This window comes from Grampus griseus, assembly GCF_964374135.1.
Source record: "Grampus griseus genome assembly, chromosome: 3".
NCBI classification, from domain to species: domain Eukaryota; kingdom Metazoa; phylum Chordata; class Mammalia; order Artiodactyla; family Delphinidae; genus Grampus; species Grampus griseus.
Genome location: NC_139019.1, coordinates 48,732,614 through 48,760,576, shown reverse-complemented (window position 1 = coordinate 48,760,576; position 27,963 = coordinate 48,732,614). Strand labels below are relative to the sequence as shown.

The following is a 27,963-nucleotide window of genomic DNA, read 5'->3' as shown; positions in this document are numbered from 1 at the left end:
GCCCCTGAGGTTGTTTTTACCGATTCAGTCTCAGTTTTATTGAATTCCTGATAACAGAAATAGGATTTGCAGGGAGAGCAGGCCTATCAGAAAGGTCTGTACTGGATGTTTTCTGAGAGGCCAACAGAGAAGCCGCTGTCTGAATGGTTTCCTTTTTTTTTTTTTAATGAATTTATTTTTTATTTTTGGCTGCGTTGGGTCTTTGTTGTTGTGCACAGGCTTTCTCTAGTTGCAGTGAGTGGGGGCTACTCTTCATTGCAGTGCGTGGGCTTCTCATTGCGGTGGCTTCTCTTGTTGCGGAGCATGGGCTCTAGGTGCACAGGCTTTAGTAGTTGCGGCTCGTGGGCTCTACAGCGCAGGCTCAGTAGTTGTGGCGCACGGGCTTAGTTGCTCTGCGCATGTGGGATCTTCCCAGACCAGGGCTCGAATCGGTGTCCCCTGCATTGGCAGGCAGATTCTTAAGCACTGCGCCACCAGGGAAGCCCAATCTGAATGGTTTCTGATTGAGTTGTACTTGTCTCTGTATCAAGTTCCTCCTTTGTTTCTGTTTTATCATGCCCACTCAAAGCAAGACAGCATCTTCACTTGTCTCATCCTCTTCTGTTTTGGTTTTCTTGGGACTCTCTTCTTTATGAGATGAGAATGTCCTTTTGACTCCTACTATAGGATTAGGTGTCTTTGTTGCTGCATTTTCTGAAGGTCTTGGTGGTGGGTTTATCAGACGTGTTGAAGAAACAACTCTGGAGACCGTAGGCTTTGGTGGTGAAGAAATGGCTGGCTGTGTGGCAGTCTGAGGAATGCTTTCACTTGATGTACCCCCTGAGCTTTCACGGGAATTTACCTGTGGCACAGAAACTTCAGTAGCCTGTATGTTGGTCATAGATGCTGCTGTTACAACTGGAGCAGGACTGTTTCTGCCCTGAGAACTGCCAGAACTGTTCAATGTACTGGTCTTCATAGCACTGGTAGGTGAAGACACAGACATGCTGTTATCACTGTCCACAGACAAGTCGAGCCTGCTGTCATTCAGAGGTGTCAACCGGACACCTTTTGTTGAACACTTTTTCTTTTTCTGAAGCACATGATTAGGCAGTAGTTGATGGAGTTGCTTTCTTCTTACATGCATTGCAGCAATTTTCATGTCCACCTCAAACATCTTGCTGTTTATTGCTTGCCTATAAAGACTGAATATCGTAGGTGAGACCAACACTGAGATTTTCAGAGTTTTCTGTTTTTTTACAACACTAACCCAATCACCCACATTGTGCGAAATTCTTCCTTGTCAGGATTTTCTTTGGGTGCTGGAAGTGACTGGGGATTCACATGAGCCAGTGTAATAAATTCATTCTTCTCCAAACTTCCAACCAGGATTCAGATTTTTTTTTTTTTTTTTTGCGGTACGCGGGCCTCTCACTGCTGTGGCCTCTCCCATTGCAGAGAACAGGCTCCGGACGCACAGGCTCAGCGACCATGGCTCACGGGCCTAGCAGCTCCGTGGCATGTGGGATCTTCCTGGACCGGGGCACGAACCCATGTCCCCTGCATCGGCAGGTGGACTCTCAACCACTGGGCCACCAGGGAAACCCAGGATTTGGATTTTTGATTCCACCAAGCCCACCCATTTTAGGCGTTGTTTTTCAGTTGGTGCACTTGCTAAAGTACAATATAATGCTTGTTCTTTTGAAAGAAGTTGGAGCTTCAAAAAGTTTAGACCACTCTGCCTTACTCAGCAATATTTAATCTGTGATAGCAAGACCTTGTTTAAATTCCTCAACCATGACCATCCGTGTTGAAACGCATACATTGTACGTGGAGTTCTGTTGTGGGTATGGTGGTGTAATTATAGGCAGAAGATGGTACCTATCACTGGGATTTACCCTTGGGTCCCATACAGGCAAATTAAGACTGCATTCTTCAGGTTGTTTCAATAGGACTGGATTTGGCCATTCCCATTTAGAAAATATCAAGAAAAGTTTATGTACAAGAGTTGATGCTATTGCATTTGGATAAAGCTGGCAAGTTCCTGCTACTAGCATAGCCCAGGAAACACCACTGAGGAAACCTAATATATTGAAATAGGTGTTGTGGCATTTGGCCCACAGTTTGATAGCTCTCAGGGTTAACCTGAAGTTGTCAGTGTTTGGTACTAGATGCAAAATTTCATCGGTTACCCTGCAACCGTTAAGACTTCCTATGCATCTTATATCTAAATTTTTAAGCAGACTGTCATCTCTTAAGTCCAAGTCTTCTGGAATAGTCTGCAGTGATAATCTTGCAAACAAAATATCAATCTCTATCCCATCAAAACACAGTTTGATAACTGGTACAAGTGCCTCTTCAACAGCTCTTAAATCTTGTACTTCTTCCTGTAATTTCAACTTATAGAATGAGGTGAAAAAGTCACTTCGATCAACATGTCTTGGTGCAACACACAATGCAACAATATCGGCACCTTCTGTATGTACTCCTAATCTATAAGATCCAAATGCAAAAAATTTTCCACCAACCTTTTCAACTACAGATCGTGGAAGAGTCTTGCTTTCACTGATTTCTCATATCCACTCTTTTACCAGGTTATTTAATTTTCCCAAAATTAAAGTCCTCTTCCTCTTCAAAAAGAAAGCTCCTCTTCCTCTTCAAAAACGCTAGAGGGCTTCAGAGTCTCAAACAGTTTCTGTGTAAGTAGGGAGTCAATCTCCTTGGGGGGCTGCTAAGCTGATGGGAGAGGTAATGCCACAGTGCTTCTGTGGCGGCTGTGTTTGCGGTGATCCCTGCGTTGTAACTGGAACTGGCATGTCTCCTGAGGTGGCAACGCCCAGTCACTCCCCACCCCACCCCCCTGAAACCGCTGCCATCCTGGGCAAGATCCACTGAGGCGGGGCTGGGGGGTGGGGGGATGTTTAAGCACTTCTCCTCCTTCCCCTTCATCCTAACATGGCCTCAGCTTCCTTTAATTAAACGTAAGTGGGTAGACATACAATAATATAAAACTAAATGAAAAAAAGGGAAAAAATTAATGACGAAAAACTAAAATTATCTTCTGATAAACTATCACTAATGTCATCAATATTCAAGTTTTTTTAATATGAGTATCCTGCCACTGCCCCAAAATATTCAGGAATGAAAACGAGCCAGGCACTGTTCTAAGGACCTTATATGTATTAATCCATTTAATCTTCACAACAACCCTGTGACATCATTATTATTGCTATTCTGGTTTCACAGATGAGGAAAGTGAAGCAAAGAAGGATTAAGTAATTTCATTAAAGTGTATGTTTTTTAATCATCATGCTATCCTGCCAAAATCATGTAATACACTTCATCTCCGGATGTCAGGGGTAAATAACAAAATACTAGTTTTAGACAACTTACAGCCCATTGTTAAACTGAAACATCAAAATACTATGAAATGCACACTGTCGGTTTTTACTAAAAGGTTTCATTAGACTTTCAAAGACTTCAACATTGCATAGATAGGGCAGCAAGTTTTTGGTCCGATTATTTATTTACCAAGACTTTATTTTATTCACCTAAAAAAAAGATATCAAATAATGCAGTGGGTCTCAGTGCTAACTGCACGTTCAAATCAGATGGGTACTGCTAAAAGGATATTGATGCTAGGGCCACCCTTTTTTTTTAAAAAACTATCTATCTATCTATTTTATGGCTGCATTGGGCCTTCATTGCTGTGCACAGGTGGGCTTTCTCTAGCTGCAGAGAGTGGGGGCTACTCTTCGCTGCAGGGCTTCTCATTGTGGTGGCTTCTCTTGTACAGCATAGGCTCTAGCAACGTGGGCTTCAGTAGTTGTGGCACATGGGCTCAGTAGTTGTGGCTCATGGGCTCTAGAGCGTAGGCTCAGTAGTTGTGGTGCATGGGCTTAGCTGCTCTGCAGCATGTGGGATCTTCCCGGACCAGGGCTCGAACCCGTGTCCCCTGCATTGGCAGGTGGATTCTTAACCACTGAGCCACCAGGGAAATCCCAGGGCCACCCTTTAGATAAAATAAAACTGAATCTCTGCGAGTGGGTCTAGGAATCAATATATTCTAAAAAATTTCCAGGTGATTCTAATGCACACCAAAAGTTGCTAATTATATTCCAAGAAGGATAAACTATGATGATCATTCAAGGTTGTGAAGCCAAGTATGAAAAACAGTCCACTAACAAGGGGTAACTAACTAATGACCTGTAAGCAGTGACTCTCAATATGTTGAATTTATATAAATTGAAAATCTGTCTTATGGTCATATGCATGGTTTAAAAAGCACAATGTTTTGTTGATATTGTTGAGTTTATATCATATTATATGTGGATGCTTATGTATGTCTTCCCTGCAAGATAGTGAGTTCCTATAGGGCTAAAGTCATGTCATATTAATCTTTGTAGAAGATAAAATCAACAATGTAGTAAGAACTTTTGATTAATTTATTTTATTTATTTTTGGCTGCATTGAGTCTTCGTTGCTGCACCCGGGCTTTCTCTAGTTGCAGCAAGTGGGGGTTACCCTTCGTTGTAGTGTGTGGGCTTCTCATTGCGGTGGCTTCTCTTGTTTCAGAGCACAAGCTCTAGGTGCGCGGGCTTCAGTAGTGGCATGTGGATTCAGTAGTTGCGGCTCTCGGGCTCTAGAGCGCAAACTCAGGAGTTGTGGTGCAAGGGCTTAGTTGCCCCGCAGCATGTGGGATCTTCGCAGACCAGGGCTCGAATCCATGTCCCCTGCATTGGCAGGCGAATTCTTAACCACTGTGCCACCAGGGAAGTCCATGAAGTAAGAATTTTGAACACAAAGAATTGCACATTTAACAACTGCGAGGGACTATCTGATTTAAAGAGTTGTATTCTGATACAAAGTTTTAACACAGAGACATTTCAATAGAGAGGAAGAGGAATTATCTTTTAAAATAATAAAAATCACATGCCTTTTATTTTTGTGAAGATAAAACTGTTAGGGGGCATAGCATGGTTTTAAAATTTATAGATAAATTATTCTTCACAGATAATACAGAAATAGTTACACTACAATCTGTCATTTCCCATTTTTTTAATAAATGTAAATAGCAGAATTACTATTTCAAAAGACTATTAAAATGGGAATTTATTATGAATAAGAAACTCATTTTTTTTTTATCAAAGTCATATGTATTCACTCAACAAATATTATTAGCAAGCAAATGGTTTCGACCCATGTCTCCTAAGAAACAATTAGTCTTAGGAAAAATCCTAATCAGGCATGGAATTTCTAGGATCTTACCTAATGATCGTCATAATTGTGAATTAGATAACTGTTCAATCCTTGAAAGTATGTGTGTATATACACGCATGTAGATGGCAGAAAGAATTAAGGTTTTTCTAAAAAAGCAAACAAATACTTAAACATACTCTTCACAGTCCCATTTCAAACCAAAATACACACACACCCTGCTCTGAATTTGCATCACTAACCTTTACAATTTTGTTTACTTTGGCTGAGGATGCTGGAGGTGGGGGTGTCTCTGGACTGGGCTCAATTTCTTCATCTGGTACAAGGTCAGGGTTAAGTGAAAAGATGCTCTCCAGGTCAATCTGTTTGATAAAATGCATATATTTTGAGAGTGAATTTGGACAATTAACCTCTCATTTTCAAATAAATTTATACACAGAGAATAAATGTCCAATCACATAAGATATGCAGGAGGAATCTACCTTTTTTTTTTTCTTTTTTTTTTTTTTTGCGGTACGCAGGCCTCTCACTGTTGTGGCCTCTCCCATTGCGGAGCACAGGCTCCAGACACGCAGGCCCAGCGGCCATGGCTCGCAGGCCCAGCCGCTTCGCGGCATGTGGGATCTTCCCGGACCGGGGCACGAACCCGTGTCCCCTGCATTGGCAGGCGGACTCTCAACCACTGTGCCACCATGGAAGCCCCGAATCTACCTTTTTATCAGTGAAATTTTTTAATCACTTTCAAGTTTTTCAAGAATGATAAAGGATACATGCACTATATTAAACTATACAGTTTTCTGTTTTGTTTCATATTCAGAATCTTGATTATAAGACTAGAAATAAAATTCAACCCAGTGATCATACCTCTTTGCCTTTTGTATCTCCATTTTCTATCCATTCAACAGTTACACTTTCATTATCTTCATTTAAAGATGTTACCATTGCTTGATGTATTCGGCCTAAGTGAGAATAAAATATACACTTTTAAAATGTCACAAATTATGGTATTCCTAAATACTGTCAAAAACAATTTTATAATTTACAAACTTACAAAACTATGATACTACTTTCCTTACAAGGGATTTCCACAGATTCTCAGGATTAGGGAATGAATTTTATCTATGGGACCATAAATCAATTTGCCAATTGTCAAGACCAGGAACTCACTATGAGCCAACAGTGATTCTGAAGAACACAGAACAAAAATTAATGAAGCAATTTTTTAATACTATGTAGATACAAATACTTTTAAATTTCACTATCATATACTGTACAATTGATCAAATTGTTTTAAAATTATTAAGAAAAGGAATCTGAATCCAAAAAGTTTGGGAAATACTAATTAAAAATGTTCTCTAAATCCATTCCACTCCTTACTTTCTTTGACGACTACAGTATTTACCATCTATACAGAGAAGATGTTATATATTATGTATTAAACTTGTTTTCCCTCTCCTAATAGACTGTGGATCTTACCTGTTAATAACTATAGATTTAAATATTTTACATTTTTACATAATATTCCATTATGTTTATCACAACTTATTTAATACCTATTGATGGTCAGTTAGGTTTGTGCAACTTTTTTTACTATCATAAACATTGCAAAAAATACTATTGCACATGCTGTCATGCACTTGTCATCGCACAGATCAACAGATATATATATATATATATATACACACACACACACACACACAGGAGTATGAGTACTGCGTGTGTATGTGTATTTTTTCACTTATTTCATCTGTTTTCATCTTACCCACCCATTTGATTATTAGTCAAGTAAGAATGGGAATTATTTGTTATATATCTGCATCTTCAATATTATGTAATAAAATGCTGAACATATGGAATTTTCATATGTATTTCCTAAATTAAATCTTTGAGGCATCTATAATTTATCTTAGAATAATTTACAGCTCTAAAATCTTTTTAAAATCCAGATATATAGTATATAAAACAATGTTATTGTAATAACAAGGCATACGGTATCTTTAAAGAAAATATGAATACTAATAAGTTTATAAGTATTACTATGTATGAAGTTACTGTCAATCAATATTTTTTCTATATGGGCTCATATAAAAATTTGAAGAAGAAATAAATATAATCTTGTTAAAAATTCAAACTTTGAAGATTTAAGTACATACTCTCAGCTTTAATACTGGTGCTTTTTTATGTTTTTTGTTTGTTTTGTTATAAATTTTATTTATTTAATTAGTTAGTTTTGGCTGAGTTGGATCTTCGTGGCTGCATGTGGGCTTTCTCTAGTTGCAGTGAGCGGGGGCTACTCTTCATTGCGGTGCACGGGCTTCTCACTGCAGTGGCTTCTCTTGCACGGGCTCTAGGCATGCGAGCTTCAGTAGTTGTGGTGCATGGGCTCAGTAGTTGTGGCTCGTGGGCTCTAGAGTGCAGGCTCAGTAGGTGTGGTGCACGGGCTTAGTTGCTCTGCAGCATGTGGGAATCTTCCCGGACCAGGGATCGAACCCATGTCCCCTGCATTGGCAGGCAGATTCTTAACCACAGTGCCACCAGGGAAGCCCTGGTGCTTTTTTAAAAGCTAAAATATGTACTGGCAACCTTTCCATGACAGATCAACATTAATTTTAACAATTTCATAGCATTCTATAAAAGGAATGCATCATAATTTATTCCTTTACTAGAAGTAATTTAAATTGTTTCCAATTGTTTGCCATTACAAGATGCTACACTGAGTATATGTACATAGGTGTGACTGTTTTCATAAATAAAATTTCTAGAAGCATACTGGGTTAAGGAGATTGAAATTTTGATAGATATTTGAAAATTGCTCTCCATTTATATTCCCATCAACAATGGGACCTATTCCTCCATACCCTATCAACACTGAGCATCATCAGTTTAAAATACTTTTACCAACATGATAGACTAGATCTTTCTTTAAGCTACTACTTTGTGAGCACATATATGTCAGAGACTGGCTCATTTAATCTACATTGGTTCATTCAACATAACAAACATACCTATGAAGTGGCTACCTCCCTTTTTAAAATGAAGAAACTGAAGCTCATGGTTATACAGCTAGTAACTAACACGGATTTGAACCTCAGTCAGATGCAAAAGCACTTGCTAGTATTACTATGCTTCTCTTCTCTCCTAAATCAAGCTGATGGGGAAGAAGCCTGTGTGGCTTAAATTCCAAATACCCCTGTAAAAATTCATAAACTGTAGCATAGACTCTCAACCCTCACTGTGCACCAGAAACTCCTAGGGAGATTTTTTACAAAATAAAATGATGATGCCCGAGTTTTACCCCCAGATACTGTCATTTCTTACCAGTTCCACGGAAATCACCTTGCTGTTAGCCACCAAGGCCTTGATCTTGGATTATTGCAATTCTCTCCCATCTACTCTCTCTCTTCTACCAGATTTGCCCTACTGCCTATTCTCCATAGAACAGCCTAAACATTCCTGGTAAAAACTAAGTCAGATTATTCCTTTGCTCAAAACTTTCCAGTGGCTCCCCATCTCACACAGAGTAAAAGCCAAAGTCCTTCCAAAGGCCTTTTAATGTCATATAACAAAGACCTACATGATCTGACCCCTCATTACCTCTGTGACCTCGTTCATCCCTGACTATGGTAATTCTCCAGTTTTACTGACTGATCCCTATCTCACACAGTATTCTCCCTCCCTCCAAAACAGTTCTAAGTGGGTCAAGGACTAAAATGTGAAAGACAAATGTAAAAGCAACTGAGTAACTCGCGGTGCCATTTACTCAGATTAAGTGTACCTTAGAGGAGAAGCAAGTGTCGGGGGTGGGGAAACGATGAGCTGGAAAAGACTGAGAGGATTCAAGGAAGAGGATTAAAAAAAGGGAAATCAGATAATGCTCACTGAAATTTGATTTGGACAGAAATCAGGTAAATAACCAGTACAAATAGTATATGTCAGTTGGGTCCTCTGGGAAGCAGATGTTGAGACAGCTATGAGGACAAGAGGTTTATTGTGAAAGATAAAAGGAGAAGGAAACAGGACTGGTCATGGAAAACTTTCAGACCATGATGCCTATCTGAAACCTCTGAAAGAAAGGGGACATAAAGCAGGATTGAGCAAAGAAAGCCTCAGACCTTGATGCGGATCTGACAGTCTTGGCCAACCCATCAGGGAGCTCCAGAGCAAAGACTGACCATTAGAGGAGTGCCACACTGGGCCTAGTACTCACACCATGCTCAGTCACTAGCTGGAGGTTTCCCAGGAAACACAAGGCCTCAGCTCAAAAACTATGGAGCCTTGAAGATATTAACAGCTGAGGCTGTCAGCTAAATGTACTCCCTGAAGCTGAATAAGTTTTTTTCAAAGGGGGATCCAAGCAGTGTATCTATGATTGCCACAGGATGTGAACAAGAGAAAGATTGAGTTTAACTGGTAATGGAAGCAGAGAGTAGACCCCAGAGAGCCATGAGCTGCCCTGCTATCCAGCATTACAATCTAAGAGAAGCTACCATCTCCATAACATGAGTAGTGAGGCTGAGACCCAACAGCCACTCCCCCCCCACCGCACCGCCCTTGGCAGCCTCACAACAGTAACACCCACTAGTGGGGACAAGAAGATTATTGCTACAAAGGTTTTGGGAAAAGTGAAGTGGTTTAATATAACACATTGACACGATTTCATCAATAGGAAACGACTCCAAAGAAGATGCATTTGAACAATGGACTACCATAAAGAATAACTTCCAGTAGGAAATGGAGAGGCTGTGGTTGAGGTTGTTGAAGAGTACAGATAGAGGTCTCCATGCAATTCCCAACAGAACTACCACAATAATGAGAATAGAGAAAAGCACATGCATGTTTCAAAAGGCAAGACCAACACCACCATTCTTATTGTTAAGCATCTAACACAATATTCCAACATTCCTAAGGAGGGAGAAGTGACTTAGTGTACTGATACTAAGTGTGTGAGGAGAGGCAGACCAGTGGGACAATGTCTGTATTAGGATCACAGATTACGATTTCACAGGGACTTTAATCTCAAAGGACAGCCTTAGAGAGATCAGTAAGGAAAAGGATAAAGAAAATCACGGAGATAACACCCAGTATCAGCAGTCTTCTCAACAATGGTACCTCCACAACTTCCATTACTAATGCAAACACCCAGAAAGCCTTAAGCCACAAGTCAGCAGAGTCAAAAGCAGCTGATCCCCCAGTTAAGATGAAGCTCTAGACATCTAGTAGGGCAGGACTGAGAAAATGTTGGCTTATCTCTACCATAGTCCAGTTTACTCAACCAACAAGAAATGAGTGTGTTGTTTATGGTTTCCTTTGTTGTGCAAAAGCTTTTAAGTTTCATTAGGTCCCATTTGTTTATTTTTGTTTTTATTTCCATTTCTCTAGGAGGTGGGTCAAAAAGGATCTTGCTGTGATTTATATCATAGAGAGTTCTCCCTATGTTTTCCTCCAAGAGTTTGATAGTGTCTGGCCTTACATTTAGGTCTCTAATCCATTTTGAGTTTATTTTTGTGTATGGTGTTAGGGAGTGTTCTAATTTCATTCTTTTACATGTAGCTGTCCAGTTTTCCCAGCACCACTTATTGAAGAGGCTGTCTTTTCTCCACTGTATATTCTTGCCTCCTTTATCAAAGATAAGGTGACCATATGTGCATGGGTTTATCTCTGGGCTTTCTAACCTGTTCCATTGGTCTATATTTCTGTTTTTGTGCCAGTACCATACTGTCTTGATTACTGTAGCTTTGTAGTATAGTCTGAAGTCAGGGAGCCTGATTCCTCCAGCTCCATTTTTCGTTCTCAAGATTGCTTTGGCTATTCGGGGTCTTTTGTGTTTCCATACAAATTGTGAAATTGAGGTGGATGGACCTAGAGTCTGTCATACAGAGTGAAGTAAGTCAGAAAGAGAAAAACAAATACCATATGCTAACACACATATATATAGAATCTAAAAAAAAAAAAAGGTCATTAAGTACCTAGGGGTAAGACGGGAATAAAGACACAGACCTACTAGAGCATGGACTTGAGGATATGGAAAGGAGGAAGGGTAAGCTGTGACAAAGTGAGAGAGTGGCATGGACATATATACACTACCAAACGTAAAATAGATAGCTAGTGGGAAGCAGCTGCATAGCACAGGGAGATCAGCTAGGTGGTTTGTGACCACCTAGAGGGGTGGTATAGGGAGGGTGGGAGAGAGGGAGACGCAAGAGGGAAGAGATATGGGAACATATGTATATGTATAACTGATTCACTTTGTTATAAAGCAGAAACTAACACACCACTGTAAAGCAATTATACTCCAATAAAGATGTTAAAAAAAGAAATGAGTGTGAAATTCCAGCAATAAGAAATGAATAAAAAGACTGGATCTGAATGAACAAATGAAGTGTTAAGTGTTTGCTTTTTGCCAGGGGATCAGGTAACTAGAAATATCTGGAGTACCTATGCAGCATGGGAGGCTTTATTATTTTTACCAAATGATGTCTCTGAAAAAAAATTTCTAAGACTGAATTTTCCCAATATGCTTTTAAAGGTTTCTGTTTGTTTGTTTTATATATGGCTCTGTTGAGATACTCAAATATCTCATTTTTAATTGTAGTAAAAATTTACAATTTGATTTTTTCAAAAGCCAAATGGTAATCACCTGTTAACAAAGGTGTTAATAAAATAAAAAAAGGGACAGATATGAGATTTTTCAAAGGAAAAAAATCATTATGATTTAGTGATAAATAACATATAGGTATTATAGGAAAATTCTGAGCCTAGATGACTGGGAAAATGATGCTACTAGTGGTGGAACAATGATATACTTTCTCCTGAGTCTATGCTGTTAATTACAATCATGCACTGGTGTTATTAAGACAACTACAGATACAGAATTACAAGCTCAGAGTTAGAAATATTTCTAATCAGTGTTAGAAATACCTTTCCCTAGAACCTGTGACAATCTTTCCATGTGGCCCTCCAAATACTATCCTATTTCTCTGATTTGAGAAAATTCTTATACTCCATCCTAATTTGTTGTCCTTTGACTCTGATTCCCCATCGACTTTATTGTAAGTTATATCATACACACATCTACACTTTAAAAAACAACAGAGCAAACACCTGTGTACCCACCATGAGCCAGGTTAAGAAACAATACCTTTGAAACCCCGTATGTCCCCCTCCCTAAGTGAACCTCCCACTCCCTCTCCTTTTCCCCTCCACCAGAAGTAACCAATACCCTGATAGCTGAGATAATCATACTGTGGCTTTTCTCTATAGTTTTTTCATTTATAAATGTAACACACACAAAAATTTAAAGTTTGCCTATTTTTAAACTGTACATAAATAGACACTACTTGTAAGACCTTTCTTTCGGACAACACTATTTTTCCGAGATTCACTTAAGTTGCTGTTCACTCATTTATGTTTACTCATTTATGTTCACTCATTTTCACTACATACGAATATGCCAAAATTTATCTATTCTACTACTGTTGATGGACATCTGTTTTTATGTTTTTGCTGTTAGGAAAATGGTGCTGTAGGCATTCCTATACATGTGTACTGATACAAATACACAAGTATTTCTGGAATATACAATGAGAAGAAATACAGAGTAGGAACATCTATAACTTTTCTAGTTAGCGTTATGATGTCTCCTATAGTAACTGTAACTGCAAAGATTTGCAATACAACTAGCAATTACTTCACATTCACAATAATACTTAGTATCTGTCAGATTTAATATATCATATTGTGGTTCTAATTTCTCTGACTAAATGAGGTTATGCCTATTTTGAGTTCCTTTGGCCATTTGGGCCTTTCATGTGTTTTTTAATTTTTTTACTACTTCTCTACAAAAATTCTCTATGTATTCTTGCTAATAATCTTCTGTTATATGTTGTACCAAATACTTTCTCCAAAGTTGTGGCTTATCTTTTCAGTTTCTTTATGGTGTCTTTTGATGACTTTGATGGTTTTTGTTTGTTTGTTTTTTTAAGACGTTGGGGGTAGGAGTTTAGTAATTTATTTATTTATTTTTGCTGTGTTGGGTCTTCGTTTCTGTGCGAGGGCTTTCTCTAGTTGTGGCAAGCGGGGGCCACTCTTCATCGCGGTGCACGGGCCTCTCACTATCGCGGCCTCTCTTGTTGCAGAGCACAGGTTCCAGACGCGCAGGCTCAGTAGTTGTGGCTCACGGGCCTAGCTGCTCCGCGGCATGTGGGATCCTCCCAGACCAGGGCTCAAACCGGTGTCCCCTGCATTAGCAGGCAGATTCTCAACCACTGCGCCACCAGGGAAGAACCGAGTTTTTAATTTTAATGTAGTCAAATACATATATATATTTCTCAATTATGGCTTTTTATGTCATAAAATTCTTCCTGAGACTCAGGTCATTAAGACAGTTTCTTATATTTTCTTCTAAAGTTTTACAGGACTTACTGTATAGCACATGGAACTGTTCTCAATACCCTGTGTAATGACCTGTATGAGAAAAGAATCTGAAAAACAGTGGCTATATGTATAAGTATAAATGATACACTTTGCTATACAGCAGAAACTAATGCAACATTGTAAATCAACTATAGTCTAATAAAAAGTTTTTTTTTAATAAAGTTTTACAAAGCCTTTTATATTCAGGACTGTAACCCACTGTCATTTTGATCTTTGTGTATGGTAACACAATTTCCATTTTTTCTCCATGGAAAACAAATTTTTCCAGCACCACTTCTTGAAAAGCCCTTCCTTCTGCTTATCTGCCTCGCCTTATTGTTCTTTAAGATTTTCTTTGATCTTCTTAGTCTTTTGCAGATCTGTATAAATTTTAGAATCAGCTTGTCAAGTTCCAAAAATAAAATAACAATAAAAAAACCCTACCTGTTAGGATTCTGATTAGAATTGCATTGAATATTTTGTTTTAGATTTTTACATCATTATCAAGAGTAATACTAGCCAGCAGTTTTTCTTTCTCATACCAACCTTATTCTGGAATAGTTGGTATAAAATAAGAATTATTTGAAACTTGAGTGTTTGGCAGACACTGGCTAAAACCATCTTGGCTTAGGGTTTTATTTGTGAGATGATTCAATTTCCTTAATATAGGATTATTGTAGTTTTCTATTCTTTACTGTTTTGATAATTATATTTTTCTAGAAGATTTATATTAAGTTTTCACATTTGGGGCATAAAGTTTTTCATAATTATGTTGAATGCTTGTGGCATCTGTAATGATAATCACTTCTTATTCCTAATTTTTCAACTTTTTTTCCTTGATAAAATCTCACCTGAGATTTGTCAATTTTGTCTTTTCCAAGAACAACAAGGGTTTGTTGAGCCCCTTTACTATATGTTATTAAATACTTAATTACTGCATTTAGTCCTTCTTATTTCTTTCAACTTACTATGGGCACATTTTGCTAGTTCTTAAATTCTTAAGGTGAATGCTTTAGCTCATTCATCTTTATCTTTTTCCTTATAAGCAATTAAAGCTACACATTTCTCTCCAAGAACAGCTTTAGTAGCATCTTAAACATTTTCATAGGTAGTATTTTTGTTATTGTGCAGTTCAAATTCTTTTCTAATTTTCTTTATTATTCTTTGACTCTCGGTATCCTGTTACTGGTTTCTAAAGGTGAGATACATCACCAATCAGAACAGATAAAGCCACAGATAATTGGTATGACTTACCCAGTGCACAGTGGCTGAGTATCACCCCTGTATTTCTACCTTAATGACACTGGACTGCCTCCTTTGGAGGAAAATTTCCTATAAACTTACCTCTGGGAAGCAAATCAGCAGGAATTTTTGGTCAGCATCTTTAAAGAGGAGCCACAAGTCTTTGTCTTCAAACAGTGAACCTGACTCTGGTTCTTTTTGTTTTTTAGTCCCCCATCATCCTTCAGGAGTCAAATTTTTCAGGAGTCATCCTTCAGGAGTCAAACCTTGCCTGCTCAGCTTCACTCATCCCTCAGTATTTCTGATCCATTTCTGCTCCATGGTGATATCTTGTTCTTGAGCTCACTATTCCTTTTTAAAGGTTTTCTCTTATATGTCTGGGGCAGATGGATGCCAATACATGAACTTTATTATACTATTTTGACCAGAAGTGCCAATTCATCTTTAAGTCCTATTTCATGTTCACAGAAAATGAAAGTGAGATTTGAAAACTGTTAAGTTCACACTATAATATAAAATCAACACTATTATATAAATTAATGATAACTGTTAGTTTCAAAACTCTATTTTTTAAAACTTAAATCTAGAGACAGATTTAAAAGTTTTCAGCTTTACTTCAACCTACTTGTAAAGATAAATTAGTGTAGAAAATGTCATCTGTTGAGAGTGAAATAAAAAAACAGTTGCAAAGAGTTTTGAGAAATACAGAGAAATCCTGCAGAACATCCTCCCAATCATTTTCCCAGTAGAACACCTCTTGGTTTTTAATACACAAACTTCATAAAAATTATTTCTCAATGTAAGATATTTTCGCCAATATTTAAATAGGAAAAGATTTATATTTGTCCATGCCAAAACTCAATTCGCATTTTAAAGAAGAGTGTGCAAAGAAAAGTTCTGAGTTACATTCCAAATATAATTGATAGATGGTCAGAATCACAATTAAAAAAGCATGCCAAGTATCAAAGTGATACAAAACACAGGCATAATACTCAGTGTCAGCCACTTCCTGAGAGCGTGTACTTGTCCTAAATGTATTTCCACAGCCTTTTATATTTATTTCATCCTGTTTTCCCCAGTGTTGAATGAGTCCCAAAATATTTAAGAAAATGTTGAAGGAAAATATTGAGGATGGGTAAAAAGCAATTATAATGGAAGAAAAGATTTTACTGTATATGAAATGGATTTGTTACCCTTATTTTTTGTTTGTTAAACATTACAATATTTTACTTATATGTAGGTGAATTTATAGTGTCTGTTACATTTTTGAAATTGGTTAGGAAGTTTGGGTTGATGACTACTGTTTCAATTTTTTCCTATTTAAAATAAAGGCAAACAGATTCCCAGGCAGCATTTTCCACATAAAACATCTGATTTTTAGGAACAGATTCCTGACCTCAGTGGGAGATGAATGTATTGTTTAAAAACAGGATCCTCTTGGTTTCTACTATTGAGAACTAACAGACTTTTACATATAATTAAATCATATGAGAACCACCGTAACTATAAGAAAAAAATCAAGAGTCTATATTTGACCATTTTAACCTAAAAAAATACAATTTCATATGGTTAAACCTAAGAGAAATGTAAATTTCACCCCAAATTTAGATGTCAGGATAATTTATAAAAATAATATCTACTAAATCAAATAATGTAAATATATAAAATATTTTGAAATCATAATCTTTATTTCAAAGCCATTTATGTTTAGTTCACTTTAAGAAATATCTTTACATCATTTAAGCCTCAACTTTTCGTTACGGTGAAATCAAAGAGAGAAAGTTCGTATCTCAAATTTTAAAAATCTGTTAGTAAATATTAAGACGAGTGATTTTTTAAAAAGAAAAATCCCCACAAATGATTGAACAGAAGAACAAACACCTGAATTCAAGCCACCTTTGCCCCAGTGAACAAAAATAACAAATATATGCATTCTATATTTCAGGACTTTCTAATCTTTAAAATTAAGACGGCTACTTAAGATTGCTATTGGTGCTATTTAACTTGCCATAAAATCTCATCTATTTATTTAGCTGTCAAAAACACTTTTACATGTTGACAATTGCCTTTGGTCTTTGAAAACAGGATCCTATTATATGTTTCCTAGTTCACAGCTGAATCACAGCAGCTGTGAGGCTAAGAAATGCCAGCAACCAATTAGGCTGGCATAAACCTTGTCTAGCATATAAAGTATAATTTGGCTGCAAATGCAGAAGGCAAGAGCTAAAATAAAGCAGTCAAGAATACTAATAAAATATCATTACAAGTATTTAAAAGTTGGAATATTTAAAATGCTAACAAATATATGTACATTATTAAAAGGATATAGTGGTAGAAGGTAAGGAAAAATATGAAAAAGTGACAATCAATTCTTTTCAGACCCACGCTGTTTTTACAGAGGTTGCAGCTGTTTGTTACATACCTAGGATTACAAACTCCATGTTTTTTTTCTATTTCTGATTACCCTAGAGTTGAGGTATACATAAGCATACGTGCAACAAGTCTTCTTAAAAAGTAAACATTATTTTTATCAGTCCCTCTTGAGCTGTTTCCATAAAATTTTCTTTTCATATTTCTAAAATAGTAAGATGCAAATAAAGTTTTCAAAACTGAAACATGAAAGAATAACACAATTAAAATGATTAGTGAAAATAAAACTTGAATTGTGATTGTTTATAATGGCAATTTACAAACCCTTAGAAGTTAATATCTATTTTTGTTTAAAGTTTGATAAATTTAAAGACACTGACAAAAATCAATGCTTTATAAATATCATTAGCTAAAAATATTAAAAATTTTTTACACAAACTTTGGATAAACCAGTAGTCACTGGTCATTCATGTGCATATAGTCATGCAAGGAAAACAAATCTAGATTATATGCTAATAAATAGTTCTCTAGTATATCTATTTTTTTTTTTTTGCAGTACGTGGGCCTCTCACTGTTGTGGCCTCTCCCGTTGCGGAGCACAGGCTCTGGACATGCAGGCTCAGTAGCCATGGCTCACCGGCCTAGCCGCTCCAGGCATGTGGGATCTTCCTGGACCGTGGTACGAACCCGTGTCCCCTGCATCGGCAGGCGGACTCTTAACCACTGTGCCACCAGGGAAGCCCTAGTATATCTATTCTTGATAAAACATTTAGTAACCTCAGTTTTCAATCAGAATACCACTGCATAATTTGAAAGGCTTTTTTTTTTTTTTTTACTGACTTTTTAAAAAACGGTAATAAAAACTAGTTTTCTCCTCTCTGCAAACAGGGACTAAGAGGAAAAGTATAAACACCCATACTAGGAAGAACAAAAAATTAAATATTACTCTGAATTATAAAATCACACATTCAGAAGAAGTGCTTGGCATGATGTTGCTTCCAGAGGGTGAGTAAAATACATATGCTTACTCAAGTCAAAGTAGTTGGTAAATAAATATCTGAAAGAAGCACTTTCTTCCAAGTCAGTTCCTACCAGAAGAGAATCCTGATAAATTTTCTTAAAACACACTAACCTCAAAACTCTTAAAACTTCATTTCATGTGATTAAAATCCATCTTAAATAGGCTTATTATTTCTTAAATTTTGTATAAAATATTGATTCCAGTAAAATAAATCAACTGTATAGTTATAAGAACCAGTGCCAGTGTAGAATGCAAATTTGAGTGCATCTTTCCAAGTAGAGTCATAGCAAAATGTGTTACGTTAATTAACTTTTGTTGTCTAAGGAGGTTTGTTTTAAAGCTGTCTTTTAAAACATACAATTTCTTTCTTCAACTTATTAAAAGGATGCTCATTCAGAAACATGAAGATATTCCAATGGAAAAAAACTGGGAAAAATGGAGATTTCCACAATGCTGCTTTAAAGTAGAATATGACAATCAAAGGATGTTACTACGAGCATTCTTTGGAAAATGAAAAATTTTAAATACACAGTAATATTCATACATTTTGTCTTGCCAGTTACCTCAAAGCTGTTTATAATTTATTATTTATATTCTCTACAACAGTAAATGTCAATGTTCCTAGATGCCACTGACCAATAAATGAGGACAGACAATAATCTAGTGATTTTTCAGAGATCATTACAGCAGATCCAGTAGAAGTCACACTCCCGAACTCTGATATCCAGGTTTTGTTAGCTAATCTAAGCAGTGATGAAAAGAATCCTTAACGAGGACTATGTAAGCGTCACACCTTCTTCAACAGCTCTGGTGGAACAAGGAGCCATTAGAGAAGGGCACAAATAATGCCTCAGCTGACAGTGGTTAACAGTGCTGTTGCTGTTTAGTAAATCCCTGGGGAATGTGACTTTGCCAAACATAGAGACCTTTTTGTTTTGGTTTATCACATTTAAGATGTTACTGTTTATAACTAAATTTAAAAGTTTTAGCATTTCCTTTCTTACACTTTAAATACAAAGCTGGAATTCTGGAAAATGGGAATGGTACGGCTAAGAATTTTCACGAAGAAAATACAACTTAAAAATGGGACAAACGTCATTAATACTGTAAACAAACTACACATTTTCAAAGTCTTAACTCGTATGTCCATTGTTTTGAAAAAGGATGTGAAAATTCAATACTGCCCAGCTTCTCCGGGCCGACAGGGAATTTCAGGTCTTGTTGGGTTTTTACAGCAATGATTGAACCACACTGCACGCTAACAATCTGGGTAAAATTATCATTTAGAAGGGCCCATCATGCAGCTTTTAAGAAAATTTCCATCCTTATTTACCTACACGGATAATAAAAAAAAGTCACAAAGGGGCCATGATCCCATTAAAAAGTTTTAAATCACTGTAGTTTCCTGATATTATTATGCATATTTGGGGTTGGGGGAAGAGAGGATTTAAAAAGTGTCCAAAACCACTAGTAAAGAAAACATAAAAACTGAATTTCTAAAATCATAAGTTATCTGATTAGGGTTCTAGCTTAACTAGTGAAAATGTAAACAAACCAACCAACATTTGAAAACAGCACTTAAAAAAACTTCATTAAGTTTATTAACTAAAGTTTAATAACTAAATAAATCTCAATACATTTTAATTAAAAGATCATTCTCCTAGGTGACACAATATCCCAAATACACCTTTATTCATCTGTTTAACGATAAAAGATTTGCAAAGTTTTATAGTGGTGGTGTTAAAATAACATGTTGCTGACAGTCCAAAGTCTTTTAGGATACATGCTCCAGAAGCAAGCACTAATCCAATGTTTTGAAGAACTACTTTTCACAGAAACCTGCTGCATATATTGAGCAATGCTATCTAATTGCTCTCTGGCTTAAATTCCTATTTACTCAAAAGGGAATTCCATACCAATATAGCTGCATTATTCTGTGAACTTTTTATATCTACATGTACATATCATCTTCTGTTATGCTTAAATACATCCTAACAAGAGCTAGGGGTATTTTGGAATGTTTTTCAACCATTTCCAACAGCAGTAACCCAGGTAATGTAGATCTGTGCATATATTTATTAACAAAATTTAAACATAACTCAGAAAGCTGCCAAAAACATTATAACATTATTTAACATTATAACATTATAAAGCATTATAACATTATTTGTTATAGCAGCCTATGCAGACTAATATGTCCTCTTTCAAATAGTAGAGGACATAATCAGGAAGTAGGAATACAAAGATAAACAGGGCACATTCCCCGTCCTGTGCCAAAATCTCAGTCCATGATTGCAATGTCACTACTTCTCCCAGGAATCTGTCATCACAACCAATCTCTGCTCCACTCTACTATGGAAACCTATGATGGCAGTGGCTCTAACCCAGAGAAATTTCTACTTTTAATGCCTGGCCAGTGTGGATTAAGAGAACAGATAATCACTCCTTTAAACCCTTTTACCACTAAGGTAAAATGTGAAATAGCAAATTCAGTGTGGCTAGAGCAAAAGGTATACAAAGAAAAGTAGAGTCATAGAAGCACATAACACATAAACAAATACAGAGTATATGTAGTATCAAAGTTTCATGGGGCAGTGTGATTAGGGGAAAAAATTTAAAACAGCTCTTTGGAGAAGGGCAATAATGAAAAAAGTTTGAAAAACACTGATATAGACAGTACTTAAGGCAAGGAGAGTGGATGTGATCACCAAGAGAATGAGGGTAGACATCCTGGTCTTCAATGTATAGAGTCAGGGAGTTAATGAGATACCAGCAAAGAAGATCAAGAACTTGCCAGAGAAAAATAAGAAAAATCCAAAGAGTAAAGTCCTAAAAGTCAAATGAAGAAGGTATTTCAAGGAAGAGAGAATGAATCAACTGTGTCAAATGCTGTTAACAGATCAAGTATAATAAAAGCAATGTCTAAAAGTGAAAGTGCGATTAAGAGTTATCACTTTTTCAGATGAGAGAAATAACATTCCAATATGCCAATGGAAATAATTCAGTAAAAAAGAAAATATTGATACAGCACAAAGAGAGAACTGATGAAGTAGTAATTTTGGACAGGTGAAAAGGCATAGGATCTAGTGAACAAGTAAAGGAAATTGGCCTAAAATGGGAACAGAAAAAGTTTATCCATGGCAAAGTAAGGCAGGCAGATTTACAGGTGCGGATACTGGTACTTGGTTAGATACAGAAAAGTTGTAAAAGTTCTTTTCTGATTGCTTATATTTCTCAGTGGGGAAAAGGGAAGCAAGGTCATCTGCTGAGAGTGTGGGTGAGTAAATAAACACTAAGGCTTTTATGACAAAAGTCAGCTAGGAAAGAATGAATGGGCTAGAGATATGATTGCTCATTCAAGGAAAGGAGCCATGAATTTAAATTGTGACCAGTAAGCATAATTACGATTTTTCCCTCCAGTCATTTTCAGACAACCTAGAAAGGGAAATGAGGTTTAAAAAATGTAGAAGGGAGTGATCTAAGGTTTTGCCGATCAAGAGAAGGGGCAAAGGAGTTTAAGTTACACATATAAAGGGAGGGTTTATTAGAAAGTGAGTTCATGAGGGAAAGATAGGAACAATAAAAAGTAGTAGGATTATAAATCCTGGTGGAGTTAAAAGATTAGTGGAGTCAGGATACTAGAGGGAATATGCTGGAAAGACAGAATGGTGACGGAAAACTGGGATGCTTGAAACTGAGATTATGAAGATGTCAGGAATATAGTGAGCTAATTAAGGCCAAGGGTAAGATCACTGGCAGGAAGGAAGGGAGGGAGGGAGGGAGGGGGGGAAGGGGGAGGGAGTGAAGGAGGGAGGGAGTGAAGGAGAGAGGGAGTGAAGGAGGGAGGGAGTGAAGGAGGGAGGGAGTGAAGGAGGGAGGGAGAAAAGCAGTTCAAAGAACTGAGAGGAGAGGGTACTAGAAAATCATCTATATATGAATGATGCAATTACCAAAAAATATGATAGGAATAGGGTAGGAGAGAATAACAGTGAGTCAGGAGCAAAAATCTTCAAGGAATTAGGGAAGTTGGCAATGTCTGAAGTTTCTATCTTGGGAAACCAGGTATATGGTGCTTCCATTAACCAATATAAGGAACACAGAAAACACAGAAATCTGGAGATAAAGGCAATGGATTCCATTTTGATGAGTTTAATTATAAATACCAGCAGGAAATCCATGTGGTAATATCTAGAAGGTGGATCTGAAACTAAACAGAAAGATTAGGTTTGAGGGGGCATTTAAAAAAGTTTTTATTTAAAAATTTTAAATCTATTATGAAAATTACAAACATACTATAAATACCAAATACTCTTCATTTAGTTTCATTAATTTTAACACATGGCCAATCTTATTGCCATTCCTCCCACCACGACTGTATTACTTTGAAGCAAATCCCAGATATATCAATTCATCCATATTTTTCAGTATGTATGCAGATGTAATTTTACAGGGTTTTTACATTCTCTTTTTAAGAAGAAATACCTTCTTATGAATTTATTTTCCTCTTTTCCCAGACAATTTAGTATAGCTGGAAGGGTTCTTAATAAACTGAACTACATGCCATTGATCTGTTTTAAAATAATATTGAGGATATGATCATGAAAGAAACCAAACCAAAATAAATCATCTTTACCATAATTCAAGTTTAAACTCTACTTCCCACGTAGCTCTCTATGCTTGATTTTGTGCTGTCTTACTATGGTTCCTCTAAATCCCAGACATATACTACATATGCACACCTACACATATAATAGGAACCCTTCAACTCTTGTGACAAAGACAGATGACTTCACAACTAGGATTCCAATACATCCCAAAGCCTTATTAATCCTGTTATCAAAAAACTGCAGTATACTTGCTAACAATGCTGAAATAATCTGCTCTCTATGTTCAAAGGTCAAGAATGGGTGTTAGGATCAAGGAAGAACATATGTAAATATTTTAGGTGATATAGGTCATGGAAAGGACTACAGAAGTAAAAGGACATAAAAGTAGATCACATTTTGAATTAGGCAATGGTTTCTTAGATATAACAAAAGCAGAGCAACAAACGAAAAGAAAGATAAATTGGACTTCATCAAAATTAAAAACTGTTGTGCTTCAAAGGATACTAATCAAGAAAGAGAAAAGACAACCCATGCAATGGGTGAAAATATCTGCAATGCATATAAAACAGTTTCCAGAATATTTAAAGAATTTTTACAGCTCAACAATAAAAAGATAAATAACCTAATTTTTTAAATGGGCAAAGAATTTGAAGAGACGTTTCTCTAAGGAAGATATACAAATGGCTAGTAAGCACATTCACACCCATGAGAATAGCTATAATAAAAGACAGTAACAAGTTTTGACAAGGATGTGGAGAAACTGGAACCCTCACATATTATTGGTTAGAGGGTAAAATGGTGTAGCCATGGAAAACAGTATGACAGTTCCTCAAAATGTTAAACATAGAGTTACATGACCCAGCAATTCCACTCCTAGGTATATATATATACACCCAAGGAAACTAAAAAACATATGTCCACACAAAAATTTGTAGGTGAATGCTACTCACAATAGCAAGAAAACTGTAAACGACTCAAATATCAACTGATGAATGAATAAGTAAAATGGATTGTTACGCAGGCACAGAAAAGAATAAAATACTGAAACATGCTACAACATGGATAAACTCTGAGCACAGACTATGCTAAGTGAAAGAAGTTAGACATTAAAGGTAACATATCGTATGGTTCCACCTATATGTAATGTCCAGAACAGGCAAAGTTGATTAGTAGATGTTAGGGGCTGGAGTGAAGGAGGAATGCAGAGTGACTGCTAATGGGTATGGGTTTCTTTTTGGAGCGATGCAAATGTTCTGAGATCAGTGATAATAGTCACACAACTTTGGGAATATACTTAAAATCACTGAATTGTACCCTTTAAAAAGGCGAATTTTTTCCCCTCATCTGGAATTTTATTTTTTTCCTTTTCTTTACAGAGATATAATTGATATATAACACTATATTAGTTTCAGGTGTACAACATAATGATCTGTATATATTGTGATATGATCACCACAATAAGTTGACATCCACCACCACACACAGCTACAAATTTTTTTTCTTGTGATGAGAACTTTTAAATCTACAGTCTTAGCAACTTTCAAATATACAATACAGTATTATTAACTACAGTCACCATGCTGTACATTATATCCTATGACATTTATTGAGTAACTGTAAGTTTGTACCTTTTGATCCCCTTCTCCCATTTCACCTACCCCCTCATACTCCACCACCTCCCACTTCTAGCAACTACCAATCTGTTTTAGGCACCCAAGTTTGGTTTTTTGCTTTGTTTTGTTTTTAGATTTCACATATAAGTGAGTTATATGGTATTTGTCTTTCACTGTCTTATTTCACTTTGCATAGCGCCCTCAAGGTCCATCCATGTTGTTGCAAAAGGCAAGACTTCATTCTTTTTTTACGGTGGAGTAATATTCCATTGTGTATTATGTATATATACACACACACACCTTGTATCTTCTTTATCCATCCAACCACTGATGGACACTTTAGTTGATTCCATATCTTGGCTATTGTAAAATGTTGCAATGAACATAGGGATACAGATATTTTTTTCGAGATAGAATTTTGTTTCCTTCAGACAAATACACAGAAGTAGAATTGCTAGATCATATGGTAGTTTTATTTTTAATTTTTTAAGGAACCTCCATACTGTTTTCATAGTGGCCACACCAATTTACATTCCCACCAACAGTACACGAGGGTTTCCTTTTCTCTACATCCTCACCAACACTTATTTCTTGACTTTTTGATAATAGTCATGCTAACAGGTGAGGTGATATCTCATTGTAGTTTTGATTTGCATTTCCCTAATAATTAGTGATACTGAACATCTTTTCATGTACCTGTTGGCCATCTATACAGATGTCTTCTTTAGGAAAACGTCTGTTCAAATCCTTGGCTCATTTTTTAAACAGATTTCTTTTTTGCTATTAAATTCTTTAAATATTTTGGATATTAAATCCTTATCAGATATATGGTTTGTAAATATTTTCTCCCATTCCGTAGGTTGTCATTTCATTTTGTTGATCGTTTCTTTTGCTGTGCAGAAGGTTTTTAGTTTGATGTAGTCCCACTTGTTTACTTTTGTTTTGTTGCCTAAAAAGGATGAATTTTACGATATGTGAATTACACTTCAATTTTTTGCAAAAGTAGGTAACTAAAAAGAACACAGGGAAATAGGAGATGATCAATGACAGAACTCTGGGAAACATTAACATTTAAGAAGTTGATAGGAGCATGAATTTAGGAGATTAAGAAGAATAGTTCAAAAAGAAGAGAACTCATATAATCAAGCCCAAGAAAACCATTTTAGAAAGAGGAGATTACAATTTGCAAAAAAAAAAAACAAACAACTTCACCTTTACCAGTAATAATGCAAATTTAAGTAACAATTCACCATTTTGACCTAAGAAAAGGTTTTAAAAAAAAAACTTTATTGAGGTATAATTCACATAACATACAATTCATCACTTAAAGCATACAATTTAATGTTTTTAGCATATTCAGATATTTACAATATTACCATAGTCAATTTTATAACATTTTAATCACCTCAAAAAGACACCCTGTTATCCTTGAGCTATTACCCTCCCGTTCCTCCAATAAACACTAACAATCATAAGCAATCACTAATCTACTTTCTGTCTCTATAGAGATTAAGTTTATTGATTCTGCCCTCAATAGCGAGACAATTTACTTAAGGGAGTTAACTAAGTACAAACTGATAGAAATACAGGCAAGTACTTCATTAGCATAAACTATTTAACTGTATTCAGTTAAATTCACCTCCCAATCTAAACTATTATTTAGTAAGGCTGTTCAAGTTTATTAGGTTAAAAACTATAATGTCCATTTTTCAAATTTTTTAATTAAAAAAATCACTTTCTTCTCATAATCACACACTAGAACTTGAATGTTTTTCATTATATGTCCAGACCTCATAAACACTTTAAAAATTAAACCTGTTATCTTTTTTTTTTTTTTAATAAATTTACTTATTTATTTTTGGCTGCGTTGGGTCTTCGTTGCTGCATGCAGGCTTTCTCTAGCAGCGGCGAGCTGGGGCTCCTCTTCGCTGCAGTGCACGGGCTTCTCAATGTGGTGGCTTCTCTTTGTTGCGGAGCACGGGCTTTAGGCACGAGGGCTTCAGTAGTTGCAGCACGTGGGCCCTAGTAGCCTCAGTAGCTGTGGCGCAGGGGCTTAGTTGCCCCGCAGCACATAGGATCTTCCCGGACCAGGGCTCGAACCCGTGTCCCCTGCACTGGCAGGCAGATTTCTTATTTTTTTTTGCGGTACGCGGGCCTCTCACTGTTGTGGCCTCTCCCGTTGCGGAGCACAGGCTCTGGACGCGCAGGCTCAGCGGCCATGGCTCACGGGCCTAGCTGCTCCGCGGCATGTGGGATCCTCCCAGACCGGAGCACGAACCCGCGTCCCCTGCATCTGCAGGCGGACTCTCAACCACTGCGCCACCAGGGAAGCCCGGCAGGCAGATTCTTAACCACTGTGCCACCAGGGAACCCCAAACCTGTTATCTTTTAAGGGCCATTTAGCTTCAGAACAAAAAAAAAAAACATTCTATAGGCACAGTATGAACTTCATAATCCAAGCTAACAAACCTCAAAAACGTATGTTTGTACACTGTATGGACAAGTGTATGAGGAAACAGGCACTTCTGCAGATAGGACAGTAAATTCACACACTCTCTATGGAAGCAAACTGGCAAGATCTATCAAAATTTAAAATGTACAATTCTCTGACCCAGCAATTCTCCTTCTAGGACTTCATCCTACAGATGTAATCATGTATGTAAAAAATGACATAAGCTCAAGATTATTCAGTACAGTACTAGCTGTACAGTAGCTACAGAATGGGCATAATCTTAATTGTGGTATATATAATCACTAATAAAATGCAGCTATGAAAAAGAATAAGTGAAGTAAGTCAGATAAAGACAAATATCATATGATATCGTTTATATGCAGAATCTAAAAAAATGATAGAAATGAACTTATTTACAAAACAGAAATAAACTCACAGACTTAGAGAGCGAATTTACGGTTACCAGGGAGGAAGGGGCGGAGGGACAGATTGGGAGTTTGGGATTGATATGTACACACTGCTATACTTAAAACAGATAACCAACAAGGACCTACTGTATAGTACAAGGAACTCTGTTTAATATTCTGTAATAACCTAAATGGGGAAAGAATTTGAAAAAGAATAATACATGTACATGTATAACTGAAACACTCTGCTGTACACCTGAAACTAACACAATATTGTTAATCAACTATACTCCCAATATAAAATAAAAATTAAAAAAAAGAAAAAGAATGAGACTGTTATTTATGTACTCAAAGGTTCTCCAAGATATTGTTGTTATTATTAAGTGAAAATGAAATTAAGACGCACCAGTGTGTACAATATGCCGTCTGTAGGGAAAAGGTACACATTTACACACGTTGCTATTCAAAACAGGTAATTAAATTTTAAAAAGAAAGTATATGTTAAAAGCAATGACACATACTTTGTTATGTCATACTCTTGATGCCTGGAGGATGAACACTAATCAATTTTTACCAGAATGTCAAAATTTGAACAGACAGAGTGGTGAAAGAACAGCACAGCTACATATTCATTTAATCACTG

The 27,963-nt window shown here is 36.6% G+C and overlaps 1 protein-coding gene and 1 pseudogene across 4 annotated transcripts in view; both read right to left on the bottom strand.

Annotated features, from left to right (window-relative positions):
- KIF2A (kinesin family member 2A) overlaps positions 1-27,963 on the bottom strand; it is a 67,321-nt gene that overhangs the window by 26,936 nt on the left and 12,422 nt on the right. For 2 of the 3 annotated variants that reach the window (XM_082651172.1, XM_082651173.1), the window contains exons 2-3: positions 6,061-6,155; positions 5,439-5,558 (exon numbers count right to left, since the gene is read on the bottom strand). In XM_082651172.1, the coding sequence (XP_082507298.1) occupies positions 5,439-5,558; positions 6,061-6,155 (215 nt within the window). Of the gene's footprint in view, positions 1-5,438; positions 5,559-6,060; positions 6,156-14,952; positions 15,033-27,963 lie in introns of those variants that run through there. The other variant, XM_082651174.1, reaches the window with a different exon arrangement.
- On the bottom strand, positions 8-2,795 carry LOC309820055 (poly(A) polymerase alpha-like; annotated as a pseudogene). Its single transcript has 3 exons — positions 1,585-2,795; positions 489-1,364; positions 8-139 (listed from the first exon to the last, which is right to left on the bottom strand). The product of its transcript is annotated as a poly(A) polymerase alpha-like (transcript).